General features: G+C 44.2%; 1 protein-coding gene across 3 annotated transcripts in view; it reads left to right on the plus strand.

Annotated features, from left to right (window-relative positions):
• Positions 1-18,353, plus strand: part of NUP98 (nucleoporin 98 and 96 precursor) — a 133,522-nt gene extending 115,169 nt beyond the window's left edge. For 2 of the 3 annotated variants that reach the window (XM_068266492.1, XM_068266491.1), the window contains 3 exons: positions 11,266-11,420; positions 12,045-12,156; positions 15,887-18,352. In XM_068266492.1, the coding sequence (XP_068122593.1) occupies positions 11,266-11,420; positions 12,045-12,156; positions 15,887-16,095 (476 nt within the window). In that variant the 3' untranslated portion in view covers positions 16,096-18,352. Of the gene's footprint in view, positions 1-11,265; positions 11,421-12,044; positions 12,157-15,886 lie in introns of all 3 variants that reach the window. The other variant, XM_068266493.1, reaches the window with a different exon arrangement.
• The last annotated feature ends 1,971 nt before the right edge of the window (positions 18,354-20,324 follow it).

A 20,324-nucleotide genomic window follows, 5' to 3' on the forward strand; every position in this document is an offset into this window, starting at 1 on the left:
TAAACATTCAAAAAGGAAAAACAATACAGCAATAGCCGCCAAATTCTATCTAATTAATTAGGACAAATTTATAATCCAAAATTTAAGCACAAGCGGAATGAGTGCAGCAATAGGCTGCCTTTCAGGATGACCACAAGCATATAATATATTGTGCACAACGAAATGTCACAAATAAGTGGTCAATTCAGTGGTCAAATGAGTGTCTGTAAACACTAGGAGAAAGCTGATACAAAAATGCATATAACATTCAGTGGTGAGATAAGTGTCTGTAAACACTAGGAAAAAAGGTGATACAACAATGCATATAACATTCAGTAGCCATAAATCATCAGATTGCGTGAAAATTGAATAATCATTCAAAGTGCATTAGTCATAAAATGATTAAAAAAGCCCATAGAAAGTAGTGCTCTAAAGCGCATAGTGCATATGGTGCTATCAGAAAAAACTCTGTATGAATTGATTGGTACTTACCACGACTGTGTCAGTGGAAGGAAAAGCGCCTACTGTGAGGGGACGCTATCTCCCCTTGGGGTTTTATGGGTAAAAGAGTGAATACGTGTCTAATCCGGAAGAAAGCAGCGCATGGCTGCTTCCGGTAATGTCGATTGGCATGGGAGGATAGTGACGTCATGACGTTTATTGGGCGCAGACGCAGAGTCCTGGACGCGTCAAGTGCTGCTAAGGGCAGGGGCATGCGCAGTCCGCGGGAGGATGGTGGCGTCATGGCGCTATTGAGCGCAGACGCGGAGTCCTAGACGCGTCACGCGCTGCTGAGGACAGGGGCATGCGCACTCCGTGTTTTGAGTACAGCGCTGCCATATTGGATAGGGTCAATATGCGATCTTATAAACAGATCATTATACAAGATCAAATGTAGCTGATGTAGGTGATTGAATGGAGCGATTATCTGGGGACATAATTTCTATATAGCATGTGCAATGACTAAACCAAAATTATATATATAAACTTAAAAATAGATATGTTCGCATAGAACAGACTTTATAGCCATCTAGTGGCCAATTGTGTTAAAACGGCTTGTCTAAAAGAAGCTGTATGTGATACAGTGTTATTGTGTTTGAATTAGTTGAATAGGTGGGGCAGGAGAAATAGGGTGGGGTGGGAAGAGGGGGGGGGGGGCAGGAGCGGAGAACAACAGGGAGGGGATAAGGTTTTATGAAAAAGAGAGGGAAACAAAAAGAGAGAACACGTCATAATAAAGGTCATATATATGTGAGAAGAAGAAAAATTAGTTATTGGAAACGGAAATAACAGATCACATGAAAAATTAAATCTGACATGAAGAATAGGATTATGATACAAATTATTGTCGTAAGATTATGACACCTAGGCCTGGTAATTAAATTACATAAAACAAACATAATGAACAATGATGGATAAAAAAGGGGAGACAATGAAATATGAACATATATGATAGAATATATTTTAAAAGGGGAAACGATAAAAGAGAGGACTGATGATCCGCGGAGGATTGATCAATTTAAAAAGAGCGGTTAAAAGAGTTTTTCTAAAACCTCATTGAGGCCCTCGGGGGTCAAAGTCCTGAGGGTCTGTATCCAATACATCTCTCTATTTTTCAAGACCTCAAAAGTGTTGTGGGGTGAATGGATGGAGTCTATAAAAGTGATAGTGAGTGACTGAGGATCACCATTGTGGTGTGTGCTAAAGTGTTTGGAAACGCTATGTAGGGGGTAGTGTTTTATTATATTCCTCTTGTGTTGTCCTATCCGGCTACGGACTAATTGGGTGGTGCGGCCCACATATTGCAAATTGCAGGGGCAAGATATGACATAGATGACGTTCATGGAGGTGCAGTCAATATGATGTTTAATGGTAAACTCCTTGTCGGTAGTATTGGACTTGAAGGTCTGGGTGGTGACAACAAAGCGGCAAGCTGTACAACGTAAATGAGAACAGGGATAAGAACCCGGATCAGCTGAAGTGGTTGTGTGAGTTGTATTAATTTGAGTATGTTTGAATCTACTGGGGGCTACTAGTCCCCGTAAGTTAGGGGCCCTTTTAAAAGTGAGTAATGGGCATTTGGGCAGTGATGTTTTGAGATAAGGGTCTTGGGCCAATAATTCCCATCTATTTTTGAGTATAGTACGAATTTCACTATGTTGACTGCTGTACCCGGTGATAAATCTTGGAAAGGGTGCAGTTGCGGTATTGCTATTCATGGTGGAGGTGGTAGTGGGGGAAGTGGTAGTAGTAGGAGGGGTCTTGGTAGCTTTGTATTTTGCATCCTTAATAAGTTTCTTTGGGTAGCCACGTTCTAGGAATTTTTTAGTTAGAGTCTGTGATTGTGCGTGATAGTCAGAAGGGTCCGTGCAATTACGATAAATTCGTTTATATTGACAGTATGGGGTATTGGTAGTCCAGGGTCTGTGATGAAAGCTGTCAAAGTGTATAAAGTTGTTGGCATCTACCTTTTTGAAATGGGTTTTAGTCTTAATGGAGTTATTTGTGGAATATAGGACCAGGTCAAGAAATTCAATTGAGCTGGGATGATGTAGAGATGTGAATGAGAGGCCTGCTGCATTGTCGTTTAGGTATGCTAGAAATATGGGAATGTCTTTATGATCACCTTTCCAGATGAAAATAAGATCGTCAATGTATCTTTTATAAAAAATTATATTGTCAGAAAAAGGATGTGAATTATGGAGTTTGACTAGTTCAAGGTAGCCCATAGAGAGATTGGCGTATGAAGGGGCGAAGGAGCTGCCCATGGCTGTGCCAGTCGTTTGGTGGTAGAAATTGTCCATAAAGGAGAAGACGTTATGCTGTAGGATGAACTCTGCACATGTGTTGATGAACTGTTGTTGTGTAATGGGCATATCCGGGTAACTGGAAAGAAAGAATTGAAGTGAAGTGAGGCCGAACTGGTGGGGGATGTTGGTGTATAAAGATGATACATCACAGGTGAGCCAGCAGTAGTCTGTATGCCAGTGTATTGGTTTCAGAAGCTCTATGAGATGTTGGGAATCCTTTAAATATGAGGGTAATGTTTGCACTAGCGGTTGTAAATGTTTGTCGACAAATTTGGACAGATTACTGGTGATGGATTCCATGCCTGAGATGATGGGTCTACCAGGGGGGTTTGTTAGGGACTTGTGTATTTTGGGAAGGTAATAGAAAAACGGTGTTTTGGGATGGTGATTGATAATAAAATTGCGTTCGTTTTTGGTAATAATGCCGTTTGAGAATGCTGTATTGATAAACTGTTTCAGGGTGTTATTAAACTCCAGGGTAGGATCTGTGGTTAATTTGACGTAATGTAGGGGATTGTCCAGTAGTCGGTTGGCTTCAGCTATATAATCTAATTTGTTCAGGATGACGATGCCCCCTCCCTTATCAGCAGGTTTTAAGATGATGTCATGATTACGTTTCAAAGTCTGAAGGGCGTGTTGTTCTGATTTATTAAGATTTGAAGTGTCGGTGGTCAGGTTGAGTTTTTGTAAATCGTTCAGTACTAGTGTGTAAAAGGTCTCAATGAAATTACCTTTAGACGCAGTCGGGTAGAATCTGGATCTACCTTTAAGTTCAGTGGTGATATATTTTTCAATGGCAATATCGTTTGTATTAACTGTAATTGTTGGAAATATGTCATTATTAGTCAAAATGAGGGTATTTGTGGGGTCAGAGGGTATTGTTCGATGTTTTTTTATGGCGAAGTGTCTTTTTAAAGTTAGTTTTCGGATGAATGCATTTAGTTCTGTGAATAATTTGGACATGTTTGATGATGTGGTTGGACAGAAGGAGAGGCCTTTCTCTAGTAAGTGAGTTTCTGATCGGGAAAGACTATGATTAGAAAGGTTAAAAATGCAACGGGTCTGTGTCGTTGCACTAGTGGTTATAGACTCTGGGGTGATTGGCGATTTCTTTTTTCTTTGCCCTCTGCGTCCCCTCTTTCTGAGTCTGGTAGTGATCTCTTGTGTGTAGGTCTGGGCTGGAGGATGGTTCTGGAAGCCGTGGGGCTCGGTAGTGGCATAATAAGTGTGTTCTGTGTGAACGAGAGGGGTAGATCTAAAAAAGAGGACGTAGAGTTAATGGGGGAAGTGTTCTGACTGGCAATGGTATCTGATGGTTGCTTGATGATGGGTCTGAAAAAACTAGTGAGCGTGTTGGTCTTAGTGTGAAGTGCCGGGCCCTGTAAGCTAGGGTCGGTGGGGGAGGCCGGTTGGGTATCATGTGTACTAATTTGTGACAGACCTAGAATGTCGTCTGCATGTGAATGATCGTCTGAATTGGTCTGGGTGGGATCAATGGAGGAGGTGTTTGTGTTGCCGGAACTCTTATTATCGTTTTGGAAGGCTATTGAGTCGGGGGGAGCCCCACTCAAAAAATTACAGGTTGGGATGTAGTTCGGCTTAAATTGGGTTGTTTTGACACCGGATGGGGTTGACTGTAATTTTTTAACATGTTTGTGGGTACCCTGTGGGTTTTTGGTAGTTTTGGTATTTTTAGTACCCTCTGACCCCACAAATACCCTCATTTTGACTAATAATGACATATTTCCAACAATTACAGTTAATACAAACGATATTGCCATTGAAAAATATATCACCACTGAACTTAAAGGTAGATCCAGATTCTACCCGACTGCGTCTAAAGGTAATTTCATTGAGACCTTTTACACACTAGTACTGAACGATTTACAAAAACTCAACCTGACCACCGACACTTCAAATCTTAATAAATCAGAACAACACGCCCTTCAGACTTTGAAACGTAATCATGACATCATCTTAAAACCTGCTGATAAGGGAGGGGGCATCGTCATCCTGAACAAATTAGATTATATAGCTGAAGCCAACCGACTACTGGACAATCCCCTACATTACGTCAAATTAACCACAGATCCTACCCTGGAGTTTAATAACACCCTGAAACAGTTTATCAATACAGCATTCTCAAACGGCATTATTACCAAAAACGAACGCAATTTTATTATCAATCACCATCCCAAAACACCGTTTTTCTATTACCTTCCCAAAATACACAAGTCCCTAACAAACCCCCCTGGTAGACCCATCATCTCAGGCATGGAATCCATCACCAGTAATCTGTCCAAATTTGTCGACAAACATTTACAACCGCTAGTGCAAACATTACCCTCATATTTAAAGGATTCCCAACATCTCATAGAGCTTCTGAAACCAATACACTGGCATACAGACTACTGCTGGCTCACCTGTGATGTATCATCTTTATACACCAACATCCCCCACCAGTTCGGCCTCACTTCACTTCAATTCTTTCTTTCCAGTTACCCGGATATGCCCATTACACAACAACAGTTCATCAACACATGTGCAGAGTTCATCCTACAGCATAACGTCTTCTCCTTTATGGACAATTTCTACCACCAAACGACTGGCACAGCCATGGGCAGCTCCTTCGCCCCTTCATACGCCAATCTCTCTATGGGCTACCTTGAACTAGTCAAACTCCATAATTCACATCCTTTTTCTGACAATATAATTTTTTATAAAAGATACATTGACGATCTTATTTTCATCTGGAAAGGTGATCATAAAGACATTCCCATATTTCTAGCATACCTAAACGACAATGCAGCAGGCCTCTCATTCACATCTCTACATCATCCCAGCTCAATTGAATTTCTTGACCTGGTCCTATATTCCACAAATAACTCCATTAAGACTAAAACCCATTTCAAAAAGGTAGATGCCAACAACTTTATACACTTTGACAGCTTTCATCACAGACCCTGGACTACCAATACCCCATACTGTCAATATAAACGAATTTATCGTAATTGCACGGACCCTTCTGACTATCACGCACAATCACAGACTCTAACTAAAAAATTCCTAGAACGTGGCTACCCAAAGAAACTTATTAAGGATGCAAAATACAAAGCTACCAAGACCCCTCCTACTACTACCACTTCCCCCACTACCACCTCCACCATGAATAGCAATACCGCAACTGCACCCTTTCCAAGATTTATCACCGGGTACAGCAGTCAACATAGTGAAATTCGTACTATACTCAAAAATAGATGGGAATTATTGGCCCAAGACCCTTATCTCAAAACATCACTGCCCAAATGCCCATTACTCACTTTTAAAAGGGCCCCTAACTTACGGGGACTAGTAGCCCCCAGTAGATTCAAACATACTCAAATTAATACAACTCACACAACCACTTCAGCTGATCCGGGTTCTTATCCCTGTTCTCATTTACGTTGTACAGCTTGCCGCTTTGTTGTCACCACCCAGACCTTCAAGTCCAATACTACCGACAAGGAGTTTACCATTAAACATCATATTGACTGCACCTCCATGAACGTCATCTATGTCATATCTTGCCCCTGCAATTTGCAATATGTGGGCCGCACCACCCAATTAGTCCGTAGCCGGATAGGACAACACAAGAGGAATATAATAAAACACTACCCCCTACATAGCGTTTCCAAACACTTTAGCACACACCACAATGGTGATCCTCAGTCACTCACTATCACTTTTATAGACTCCATCCATTCACCCCACAACACTTTTGAGGTCTTGAAAAATAGAGAGATGTATTGGATACAGACCCTCAGGACTTTGACCCCCGAGGGCCTCAATGAGGTTTTAGAAAAACTCTTTTAACCGCTCTTTTTAAATTGATCAATCCTCCGCGGATCATCAGTCCTCTCTTTTATCGTTTCCCCTTTTAAAATATATTCTATCATATATGTTCATATTTCATTGTCTCCCCTTTTTTATCCATCATTGTTCATTATGTTTGTTTTATGTAATTTAATTACCAGGCCTAGGTGTCATAATCTTACGACAATAATTTGTATCATAATCCTATTCTTCATGTCAGATTTAATTTTTCATGTGATCTGTTATTTCCGTTTCCAATAACTAATTTTTCTTCTTCTCACATATATATGACCTTTATTATGACGTGTTCTCTCTTTTTGTTTCCCTCTCTTTTTCATAAAACCTTATCCCCTCCCTGTTGTTCTCCGCTCCTGCCCCCCCCCCCCCCCCCTCTTCCCACCCCACCCTATTTCTCCTGCCCCACCTATTCAACTAATTCAAACACAATAACACTGTATCACATACAGCTTCTTTTAGACAAGCCGTTTTAACACAATTGGCCACTAGATGGCTATAAAGTCTGTTCTATGCGAACATATCTATTTTTAAGTTTATATATATAATTTTGGTTTAGTCATTGCACATGCTATATAGAAATTATGTCCCCAGATAATCGCTCCATTCAATCACCTACATCAGCTACATTTGATCTTGTATAATGATCTGTTTATAAGATCGCATATTGACCCTATCCAATATGGCAGCGCTGTACTCAAAACACGGAGTGCGCATGCCCCTGTCCTCAGCAGCGCGTGACGCGTCTAGGACTCCGCGTCTGCGCTCAATAGCGCCATGACGCCACCATCCTCCCGCGGACTGCGCATGCCCCTGCCCTTAGCAGCACTTGACGCGTCCAGGACTCTGCGTCTGCGCCCAATAAACGTCATGACGTCACTATCCTCCCATGCCAATCGACATTACCGGAAGCAGCCATGCGCTGCTTTCTTCCGGATTAGACACGTATTCACTCTTTTACCCATAAAACCCCAAGGGGAGATAGCGTCCCCTCACAGTAGGCGCTTTTCCTTCCACTGACACAGTCGTGGTAAGTACCAATCAATTCATACAGAGTTTTTTCTGATAGCACCATATGCACTATGCGCTTTAGAGCACTACTTTCTATGGGCTTTTTTAATCATTTTATGACTAATGCACTTTGAATGATTATTCAATTTTCACGCAATCTGATGATTTATGGCTACTGAATGTTATATGCATTGTTGTATCACCTTTTTTCCTAGTGTTTACAGACACTTATCTCACCACTGAATGTTATATGCATTTTTGTATCAGCTTTCTCCTAGTGTTTACAGACACTCATTTGACCACTGAATTGACCACTTATTTGTGACATTTCGTTGTGCACAATATATTATATGCTTGTGGTCATCCTGAAAGGCAGCCTATTGCTGCACTCATTCCGCTTGTGCTTAAATTTTGGATTATAAATTTGTCCTAATTAATTAGATAGAATTTGGCGGCTATTGCTGTATTGTTTTTCCTTTTTGAATGTTTATGGATTTTTGTTGTTTCTTTGTTTTTGTCTCTTCAGTATGTCTCCAAATTGATTGCCTGATGAAGCGGGCTTTGGACCCGCGAAACGCGTTGCTTGCCTGGAGATTTTAAAATAAATTTCATTGTTTATTTACATATGATCCATTGGCTGGTCACTCTTTACCTGAGGGCGGTAACCACCAACCCCCCTCCTTTTAAGCAGTTTTTAAACACTTTTACACTAATCTGGCGCCTCTGTTACTCCTTATCCTTCACTAACCAAGTAGTTTTAGGCTAGGAATATGCACAGGGAGCGAGCACGTAGTCAGGAGGGATGTAAGCTCTTCAGTCCTTAAAGGATACCCGAACTGAAATGTGGCATATTGAGATAGAAATGTGTATGTACAGTGCCTAGCACACAAATAACTAGGCTGTGTTCCTTTTTTTCTTTCTCTGCCTGAAAGAGTTAAATTTAAGGTATGCAAGTGGCTGACTCAGTCCTCACTCAGACAGGAAGTGACTACAGTGTGACCCTCACTGATAATAAATTCCTATTTTTTACCTCTTTCTTGCTCTCAGAAGCCATTTTCTGCTAGGAAAGTGTTTTATAGTTGAAAAAAAAAATGGCTTCTGAGAGCAAGAAAGAGGTAAAAAATAGGAATTTATTATCAGTGAGGGTCACACTGTAGTCACTTCCTGTCTGAGTCAGGACTGAGTCAGCCACTTGCATACCTTAAATTTAACTCTTTCAGGCAGAGAAAGAAAAAAAGGAACACAGCATAGTTATTTGTGTGCTAGGCACTGTACATACCCATGTCTATCTCATTATGTCAAATTTCAGTTTGGGTATCCTTTAACCTCCCTGGCGGTAATCCCGAAGTGAGCTCAGGATAGCTGCCGGAGGCTCAGTGCAAGTGAATGGAGGCGGTGGGAGCTTTTACATACCTCCCGGGGGATCCAGACGTTGGTAACCGCTCTCCTTCCTGTCCTCGGAGGCTCTGAGTCACTCTGAAATCGCCATCATTGATCTCACCAAAGTGTTGCAGCGCCATCCGGTGGATGGAGGTAAAATTGGAGCCCAGGGAGGTGAGTGAGTGTTGGGGCTGCTGCTGTCTTCCTGGCAGCATGATTGTTTCCTTATTTTAGGGTCTGAAATGTTCAGAAAAGACCCTAAAATGTGGAAATAATACCGCCAGGGAGGTTAAAGAACTCACGACACTTCTATTTTGTACTCACCTGGGGCTTCTAACAGCCGCTAGCAGCCATGACAGTCCCTTGCCACAGCCCCGGTCCTCTTCCGTGTCCCGCTGGCTGCCCGTAATAATCAGCAACCCGCTGGCGGGTCGTCTCTTCTGCACCTGCCCACGTGTGGACGCACGAGTGGCGATGACCCGCCGGCCGCAGCGAGGGACTGTCATGGCTGCTTGCGGCTGGAAGAAGCGCCAGGTGAGTCAAAAATACAATATAAAAGTGTCGCCTCGCGAGTCCTTTATGCGGGATGCTGGAATACACAACGGTCTTCTCATCCTTTCAAACATTACACTGGCTATGGTCTAATTGTTTATATACATATGTACAGTATATATCTTATTGAAATCAGTCTAAGTTCAGTTTAGTACAGGTACATGTTGTTTTTATTTCCCTTTTCTCCTCCTCTTTTGGCAACAATGATGCTGCCAACCCCTCTCTAGCGGCGGAGATCGGATGCTACACGCAGCTAGCAAATTATGCAAATCGGCCCAGCGGGGCCTGAGCGGTGCCTCCCGGCGGCATAGCCCGTGCTCAGCACGGGCTTACCGCCAGGGAGGTTAAACACACCTCGGGTTCTCTTTAAGGTCAAGATATACCCTGCTAAAACTAAAGCCTGCTTTATTCATAAAATGTTAATCGCATAGTGTTCACGCATATCTAATAAGCTGATCAATAATATATTTTATGTCAGATTGTATTAAAACTGTTGTTCTATTATTAGGTCCGAAAGCCTTGTGCTAGCCATTACCACTTGTGACCACAGGGGACATCTAGAGATCCCCATCTAAAAATAGAAGTGAAGTCATGTACATGTATTTTTAGAAATGTTATAAAACACAATTGAGTCATATGTACGAATTTAAAAATAATTTGGAAGTCCCCTTATATTATTTCTGGGGAGAAAATCTCTATAAAAGAGTTTTCAGGCTGTATATTTTATCATTGCCTGATATCCTTGCTGACTGAAACATCTTAGGCCGAAGCCTCCCTTCTCATAGACGTGATTCTGAAAGACACATCAGAGAGGTAATATGCAATTATTCTTGGTGAATTCATTGACAAGTAGTCTATATAAGCGGTAGACTTGTCATTTTTAAACTTCAGCAGTTTTTTAAGTTTTAGATAACTTTTTTATGCTATACTTTATATACAATCAGTAAGCATTACTATTTAAATGCAAATGCAATCTTAGAGACAATTACCAAGCTTGAGTGATTAAGAGATATCTACTTTAAGTTCTTTATATAAGAATAGAACTTCATATATCATTTTTTAAGGATAAAGCTATATTGTGTGTACCATACACTGTACAATCTCGAGACAACAATTATCGATGAAGGATAAAAGCTACAGCAGAAGATTTGCTATATTGAAATTGACTTGTTTCACTGAAGGAACATTGAAAATATATTTTTGGATGATGGACAACTGGAGAGATGTGTATTCCTGAATATATATGCTTTATCTATTTTTTACAACAAGATAATTTTATAAAATTCAACAGCTGAGTGTTGCGTATTTCTTTCAGAGGTAAACCTGTTAACCTATAAATATTCTGTTTATAGTGAGATACGCACCCACTACTGTCTAATCTTGGTTATGACAACCTTAAGGCTGGCCCTTTAAGGTAGTTAGTAATCATTTTAAGCAGATATCGATCAGATATTTGACAACAGGGGGTCATTGTAGAGAAGTGACCAGCCAGAATCCAGGTGCAATCTTTGCTCCTGAGTATAGTCAGGAGTTTTTGTACCCTGGTGAAGGGGGGGGGGGGGGGGGGTGGAACTGCAGAGTGCTTCTCATATAAAGAGTATAAAGCATGTTACTGAGCTCACAGAGCGGATATGGAGCCCCCCACTGATTGTCACTTGTCTTCCAGACGCCATCATCAATGAGAATTACTCGTACCTGCACAGCTTCCTGGACGAGCTGTCCCGCCCCGAGAACTGCGTCCACATCCAGGGCTGGGACACGGCCGGACAGGTCTACCAGGATTACATTGCCATCATCGAGATGCTGAACAGCATACGCCAGGTGAGACCACCTCATCCTGCTCTCCTCTGATTGGTGGGCATACAGGAGACCTCCTTCTGCTCTCCTCTGATTGGTTGGCTCTTCCTGCTCTCCTCTGGTGGGCTGGGGACATACAGAGGACCTCCTCCTCCTCTCCTCTGATTGGGGGGGCTGGGGTCACGGAGGGGCATACAGGGGTCCACCTTCTGCTCTCCTCTGGTGGGCTGGGGGCATACAGAGGACCTCATCCTGCTCTCCTGTGATTGGTGGGCTCCTCCTGCTCTCCTCTGGTGGTCTGGGGGCATACAGAGGACCTCCTCCTTCGCTCCTCTGATTGGGGGGGCTGGGGTCACAGAGGGGCATACACGGGACCTCCTCCTGCACTCCTCTGATTGGGGGGGGGGGGGCTGGGGTCACGGAGGGGCATACACGGGACCTCCTCCTGCTCTCTGGTGGGCTGGGGTCACAGGGGCATACAGGTGATGACTCTGTTGTTTCTTTCCTGAGTAAAGTTTCTAAGCATCATAGTGAATTAAACATCTGAGGGGTTTATCACAGAATAGGATTAGGAATGGATATTTGTATAATAACAAATGTTATCTGCATTCTTGTCTTTTATACTGATGTGATGTGTTTGTATTACAGAATGACTACTCAGGGTGTGAGCTGGAGAGACTGCACACCAAGGTGACCTCCGTCTGCAACAGGGTGGAGCTGATCCCCTGCTACAAATCCAAAGACAGATTAGCACAGTCCGGTGAGTCTGATCATGTGGTCTGTCTCCTCCCCCTGTGAGTCTGGTCACGTGATCTGTGTCTCCTCCCCCAGCCAGGTGCATTGCTGGCCCCCCCAGCTGTGAGATGCTGGGGTCAGAGGGCATATAAATCTATTAAAGCGGGATTGTCAGCTGTAAAATCAAATTCCATTTAGCCACTGGTTTGTGTATATTACCGTATATACTCGAGTATAAACTAAAAACAAAGGGTAAGCGCTACACAACTGAGTCCATGTGAGATAAAGTTTGCAAAAAGAGGCATCAATCGCAAAAGTCCACATCCAATGAAAGCATAAGGCAATAACTTCTTATCTTCCTCTATCTTTCACCAACACCCGGTGTTCTGACACTCACCAGACAATAAGACCTTAACTAGGTCTATCAGCGCGTTTTGGGACACTTCGGGCCGTCCCCCACCACATCGAACTGCTGTGTGTCACCACCGGAGCTGTATCTCCTCTAGCTGCCCTTCTCATCAGACCTCTGAGTCATTATGACGAAACATGTAAGCCGGGGTTACTGACGCGGAAGTAACAGCTACCACGAGGGCAGAGCGGCGTCCTGAGCAGTGGGGATAGCGGTAGTGCACGCCGTATCGGACACAGCAGAGGGACTACAAGTGCCAGTCGGGGCCCAACAAAACGGGGGAGAGCCCGTATCAGAAATAACTGTGCCATTTTTAAAGAAGAAAATTTGTAAGTGCAATCATTTTCATATACAAATAAACAACGCTGATTTTACACTATGTGAGGCATTTGTTTTGAGGTGACAAGTGCAAGGAGGCCGGCATCTAGTGAGAAGGGCAGTAAAAGGACACACAGCATTTCGGTGTGGTGGGGGACGGCCCGAAGTGTCCCAAAGCGCTGATAGACCTAGTTAAAGGGACTCTGTAACAAAAATGTCATTGTGTTTTCTACCATCCTACAGGTTCCTAAACCTGTTATAATGTGCTCTGGCTTACTGCAGCACTTTCTACTATCACCATCTCTGTAATAAATCAGCTTATCTTTCCCCTGTCGGACTTGTCGTCCTGTGTCTGGAAGGCTGCCAACTCTTCAGTGTGATCTGCTATGCATGCCCCCTCTATGCACACTCCCCTGTGTGTGTGTGTGTTATTTACATTAGCCAGCTTTTCTCTGCTCTCTTATCTTTTACAAGCTGGATAAATCCTCTGTTCACATACTGATGAGTCACATACTGCAGAATTACAGACAACCGGGCAGAGCTGTCTGCAAGAAGAAACAAACAATCAGCTTGTAACTCTTCAGTGAGCTGCAGGGGAAAGAAACACACAAATGATCTCTTGAGATTCAGAAGTAAGGCTGTATACAGCCTGCTTGTGTATGGATGTATTTTCTATGTGTAGACATGCTGTACATCAACCTACTTCCTGTTTTGGTGGCCATTTTGTTTGTTTATAAAGACACTTTTTAAAACTGTTTTTGACTACTCTTAATGCGGCGAGGAGCGGCGAAATTGTGTCAGAGGGGAATAGGAGATGTCCCCTAACGCACTGGTATGTTTACTTTTGTGTGATTTAAACAATACAGATTCTCTTTAAGGTCTTATTGTCTGGTGAGTGTCTGCACACCGGGTGTTGGTGAAGGATAGAGGAAAATAAGAAGTTATTGCCTTATGCTATCATTGGATGTGGACTTTGCGGTTGATGCCTCTTTTTGCAAACTTTATCTGACATGGACTCAGTTGTGTAGCGCTTACCTTCTGTTTTTAGTGTATAATAAGGTGTGACCAGAAGGGGCAGCTTCAACTTATTATTGGATTCTATTTAGATTCCTGTTTGCGTGTGGTGTAGTGCTGGGCTCCTTATACATAGCATACTCGAGTATAAGCCCAATTTTTGAGGCCCAAAAGTGTGCGTTTCTGCTTGTACTCGAGTCATCGAGCCCTTGGTCCGTATTACCTCCCAGTACGCTGCCAGACTGAAAAGTGTAACAGCTTTCAGGTTTCCCCGTTGGAATCTGCAGAGCGGTGCACGCTTCCTTTGCATTGTGGTCCACCGCCAGGAGACCTCTGCAGCCGAAGTTAGTACCAGGCTCATTTCTATGGCGCCCCCTAGTGGCACCTCATATCACATGCGCCACTGCACTAAAGATGCAACTGCTACTGACAACCACTGCAGAGGTCTCTTGGTGCCAGACCGGGAAACCATGGAAGCATGCACCGCTCTGCAGATCCCGACAGGGACACTCGGGGGACGCCTCAAAGCCGCTACACTTTCTGGTCTGTCAGCGTACTGGAAGTTAATGCTAACCGAATATGACTGCAGAACTAAACACTTAGCAGCACGGAGGTCTAAAGCCCTGTACACAGTCAGTGCTCACTTCTCCTGATTGCTGTTAGAATTTGTCTTGTACAGTGTGGGGATTAGTTGGACATTAACCACTTAACCGCTAAGGGTTTTTTCTGTGCTACTGTAGATAAAACCCACACATTTGTCCCGTTTATTACATTTAAATTACTGTATTTTTCGGACTATAAGACTCCCAACCATAAGACGCACGTAGGTGTAGAGGACAAAAACCAGGGGGAAAATTATACACCAAACCTTGTACATCCAGTTACATAGTACTGTGCTGTGATCTCCGGCGGCTCTGTACTGGGGACAGCCGTGTCCCTCGGCTGACCCCTTGGGAGGCACAGAGAGCGATCGGCTCTCATAGGCTGATGTCTGAGGGCCGATTGCTGTGATTGGCTGGTGGGGGGAGGGGATTTATAAAAATAAAAAAAGCAAAATTTAAAAAAAAAAATGAAAATGCACAACTAAATGAAAACATAAATAAACATTGTGGGAGCGAACAGAGCCCACCAACAGAAAGCTCTGAAACGGGGGTTGGGAATCACTCGTGTGCTGAGTTGTATGGCCCTGAAGCGAGCCCTTAAAGCTACAGTGGCCTGAATTGTACAAAAATAGCCTGGTCACCAGGGATGCTCAACTTCGGATTTGGGTGAAACCCGGATAGTTGCTATCCAGATTTTCACCCTGGTAATTACAATCACCGGGGAAGAGGAGGGGGGTCAGTCTTACCTCTCTGACGTCTTCTTCGTTCCGTCCCTCGGCGCCTCTCACGATACGGTCCAATCCGGCGTCACGTGACTATACACTTCCACCTTCAACCCGGAAGGAGGAAGTGTTTGTACTATGGTCATTAAGTGGTTAAAGCAAAGTCCCTAAGGTAATTTGTTTTGTCTTTTCACTTCTGTCGCGTTAGCATTTTTTTTTTTTTTATGGGAAGGCAAGAAGGGTTTAATGGGATTATTATAGGTATAAGAAATGTATTATTTTTGACCACTAGATGTCCCCACACAGTGTTTTGTCTACTTAGAATGCTGAACCGCAGCATTCTAAACTGCAGGAAGGGAAGTTTCTTTTTCTTTTGTTTAGGATGAATGATCACTGTTCTTGAACGGAACAATAATCCTTTATTCATTAGACACTTTTTGATTGGCTTTGGGAACACATGTCCCCATTCAGCAATCTGTGGACTACTGCGTGAGGGCAGAGGCGTGCATGTGCGCTGCTCATAGACAGGAAGAGACCAGTATCTACGTCCCTGGGAGCTAAAGTGAAGTTTTCAGGGGCATGGATACTTGTCCCGTGGGAGGGGAACTGGTTAATATTGAGGTTGAGCAGCTGCATGTGTGGTGACAGTGACGATGTGACACTACTGACCAGATCTCCGTTTCTTTGCAGAGATGGCGAAGCGTGTGGCCAACATCCTGCGCGTGGTTTTGCGTTTGCAGCACAACCCGGACTCCGATGACACTTCAGACCTGCGGGTGCCCCTCAGGCTGCTGGCCCCTCACATCAGCCGGCTGCCAATGCCCGAGGACTATGCCATGGAGGAACTCCGCAACCTGACGCAGTGCTACCTGAAAGAACTGACTGTGGGCAGCCAATAGCGCTCTCCTTTCCTCCACACCGATGCCTATATTGTCCTGTGCGCTGCGTCCGCTCCTCGGGGGAGGGCCCAGAGCCGGGAGACCCTTCTGTTTACACCCCCCGCCGGACCCACCCTCCCACAGGAACTTCTCTGAGAGCAGATTGAATGTGAAATCCTATTTTAATGATTTATTTTTTTGTTATCGAGGGATGAGTTTGATTGGACAAAAGCTGTCATAAGAAAAATAACTTTTTTTTTCCTTTTTGTATAAAATTTCACATGTACAAAGTTAAATTAATCTAGTTTGTGTGGCGCTCGCCTCTGAGATGGCCGACTGACTGGGAGGACTCGGGTTTTGCTGTCAGAAGCTTTCTATCCTCGGGCCGGATGTGGATAGGAGAGCCATGGAGCTTTATTGCTGTCTGCCCCCTGCTGGAGAGATTATCTAATCCTCCCAACACCGACCGTCTGCCGTGTGTGTGTGACAGGAAGCGAGGGAAGCCTGCCCCAGCAGGGCGGGAGACGGCAATAACAATCTGAAGGCCTGTAACCAGAATTATGAAGGTTGGAATCGAGTGATGTGTGGCTGGACTGGTGGGCGTTGACTTTCCTTCACTCGTTCCAGTCGCTGCAGATGAACTTGTGACGAGTGTTCGGAGTGTGTCCGTTATTGGGTGCGTGTCTCTCCCCAACCCCCCCTTCCCGCCCCCAGCCTTTTAGTGCTGTCTGCGGTCTGTGTCCTTCATGTCACTTTTATAGGGAGCTCATGTGGAGGCGGATCCCAGCTGCCATGGCTGAAGTTGTGAACTGCTGACAGATTGATAGTGGCATCCTTGACTATAGTAAGCCGCTCCTGAACAAGAATGTGCCAATCGGTGAAGTCCGAAATCTACAAATATGTCTAACGTGTAGACCATTGAATGAGCAGGAAGGGCGGAGTCAGTAATGACCCCTCCCATCTGGAGTCACAGTCCTCGATCCTTGCCCTGTGATCGGTGTTTAAGGTCTGAACCCTCAGTGATGGTAGAATGGGCTGGTTGAAGTGGGGGGTGGCTTAGGAGAGTAAGTCCATACAGCTGCCCCCCCCCCCCCCCCCTTACCATAACGGCCAGTCCATAATGATCTGTGCAGGCAAGGGGTTAGTATATATCTATAATTTAAATTGGGTATAGTAACTGCATAGGGGGGCGGGGCATTGGAGACCTTGCAGATCGTGATATCTGGGGGTCCATACTGGGGAATCCATGCACACCGCTTGTTAACCAATGAGACCACAGACCACACGGATGGCTCAATAGAGCTTGGAATGTGGAGAAAGTTGGTCGAATTGTGGTGACCTTAGCTATTCTGAGCAGCCACTCTACCTCCACGTGATGATGAACCGCTCCAGATTTGGTACAAATGGTGATTTGATGGGGTCAATGAGATGTTGGCAATTTTAAGTTGATGCAAGTTTTGCTCTAATTTTATGCACACTTTTGTTGATCGCAGCTGCTGCGTTTGATACATTTCCAAGCTGCATACATTTTGCATCAACTCACAATTGTTTCTCATGAACTATCCCCAGTGGTCATCACGAAAAAGGAGATTCTTCATCATCACTTAACGGCACCCCCTGGAGTCCACGCAAATAACTGAATGACTTGGTGCAGGATAAGCTCTGTGCGTGGCCCCTCCCCCAATCTCAGAGATCCCTATCAGGTGTTCCCATCTAGCGCAGAAAGTAGATCATGTCTCATTTTACAGTCATGGTAAGCAGACATGTAAATTATCTATTATGAAAGAAACTCAGAAATGACATTCCATAGGTCAGTGTCGTACCAGGTAGTGAAGCAGAGGATCAAGATAACAGCCCTAGAGCTTACGTCTTTAGTAACGACAGTTCTCCTGTATTTATATTCTCCTCTCTCTCTCTCCCGGAGATTCAACCAACAGCACTGGAAGGCCTTCGTTGTGTCCAGGCAGGTCTCTTTTTGCTGGTGGATCGGCTTGGTGGCTCTGCCCTCCCCCCTCCCTGCTGTGTGTGATTGCAGGTGGATCACCACGATCGCTCCGCCCTCCCTCCTCCCCATCGTGTGATTTTTCGGTGGATCGGCATGGTTGCTCCGCCCTCCCTCCCCACTGTGTGAATGTGCCGGGGGATCCCTCCACTTCTGGCCTCATCATGTGCTCTGCTGGGTGTTTGTGCATGACGATACCATGAGGTTTTTATTGTAAACATATAAAGAGGTGTTAAAATGAATATAGTTTTTTTTTTTTTGTCTTCTGAACTTTTTAATAAAACATTTTCAATGCACACAATTGTCCAATTTCTCAGTGTCTGTATGGACGGCTAGGTGATCGGGATTGTCCAGTTTCTGAGAGGGTTGCGGTCACACTAGTGTCTGTATCGGTGGCTAGGTGATCGAGAATGTCCAGTTTCTGAGAGGGTTGTGGTCACACAAGTGTCTGTAATGGTGGCTAGGAGATCAGGATTGTCCAGTTTCTGAGAGCGTTGTGGTCACACTGGTGTCTGTATCAGTGTCTAGGAGATCGGGATTGTCCAGTATCTGAGTTGTGGTGACACTAGTGTCTTTATCGTTGGCTAGGAGATCGGGGTTGTCCGTGTCTGAGAGAGTTGTGGTCACACTAGTGTCTGTATCGGGGATTAGGAGATCAGGATTGTCCAGTTTCTGAGAGGGTTGTGGTCACACTAGTGTCTGTATCCGTGGCTAGGTGATCGGGATTGTCCAGTTGCTGAGAGTTGTGGTCACACTAGTGTCTGTATCGGTGGCTAGGAGATCAGGATTGTCCAGTTTCTGAGAAGGTTGTGGTCACACTAGTGTCTGTATCGGGGACTAGGAGATCAGGATTGTCCAGTTTCTGAGAGAGTTGTGGTCACACTAGTGTCTGTATCGGTGGCTAGATAGGGGTTGTCCAGTTTCTGAGAGAGTTGTGGTCACACTAGTGTCTGTATCTATAGCTAGGAGATCGGAATTGTCCAGTTTCTGAGAGAGTTGTGGTCACACTAGTGTCTGTATCGGTGGCTAGGAGATCGGGATTGTCCAGTTTCTGAGAGTTGTGGTCACACTAGTGTCTGTATCCGTGGCTAGGAGATTGGGATTGTCCAGTTCCTGAGAGAGTTGTGGTCACACCTAGTGTCTGTATCGGGGACTAGGAGATTGGGATTGTCCAGTTCCTGAGAGAGTTGTGGTCACACTAGTGTCTGTATCCGTGGCTAGGAGATCGGGATATTCATGCTTCAACTCCTAGTTCTCCATGTAGGTTAAGGAATGTAAACTTGATGTGAGGAGGATGTTTAGGCTGCCATCTTCACTTCATAAAAAATGGTAATTTGCGATTAGTCCCACCAAGGTTTAAATTGACTGGTCAATTTTCAAGCTGCGTATACAGTAGTTGTAGCCAGAATTTACATAATCTTGCATGCGCTCAGATTTATTTGTATATCGTTGATCATCCCTATTTGCTGTGCTGGTGATTTTTAGTGTTACGGGTTTGCAGCAAACCTCGGCCCATATTCCATTAACTTTTACTCCTAGGCAATGTTTTCACACCTGCTCAATAAAATGCCTTTTACACCACCAGCCACTCAGAACTTTGATATGACTTTACCTACTTTTTGGTACTTAGGAGAAATAGTGAATTGAGTAAAGTCCCCGGCCCATATGCGATTAACTTTTTCTCCTAGGGAAGTTGTTGTTTTTTTTTTTTCTTTTTAAAATAACTTTTTGTGTATTTTCTTGCTTGCTGGGGGTTTAAATGGCATTTTATTGACAATGTGTGCAAATATCACCTACCGGTAGGAGAAAGTTGATTGCATATGTGTCCTATGTGGGGAGATGGTGATGAGTCTTTACTGACGAAACCATGTTGGGCGGAGCATGGATACAGGACTGAGAGAGGAGACGCGTGAGGCGGCTATAGAGGTGTTTGGCGTTCCCGCACAAGTGGATCGGGAGTGCGCCAATCAGAAGTGGAGCGGAGGACGGTACCAGCCAGCGTCCAACACACAGTGAGCTTGTATTATATGTGCAGTTTCTTCGGTGAATTGTGAGGGCAATACTATTTTATACCTAATAAATCCTAAGATTGTACACTATGAAGAGTTATTTGTCCGAGGTGTTTCGGTGACTATCAAAGCCAGCACTTTAATGCATTGAAGAGGAACACCTACATGGTGACTGTATCCAGGCAACATAGCCAGAGTGGTGGAGGACAGACGTAAGTGTCCTAATGCCTAAATAGACC

The sequence above is a fragment of the Hyperolius riggenbachi genome, chromosome 2, assembly GCF_040937935.1.
Source record: "Hyperolius riggenbachi isolate aHypRig1 chromosome 2, aHypRig1.pri, whole genome shotgun sequence".
Lineage (NCBI taxonomy): Eukaryota > Metazoa > Chordata > Amphibia > Anura > Hyperoliidae > Hyperolius > Hyperolius riggenbachi.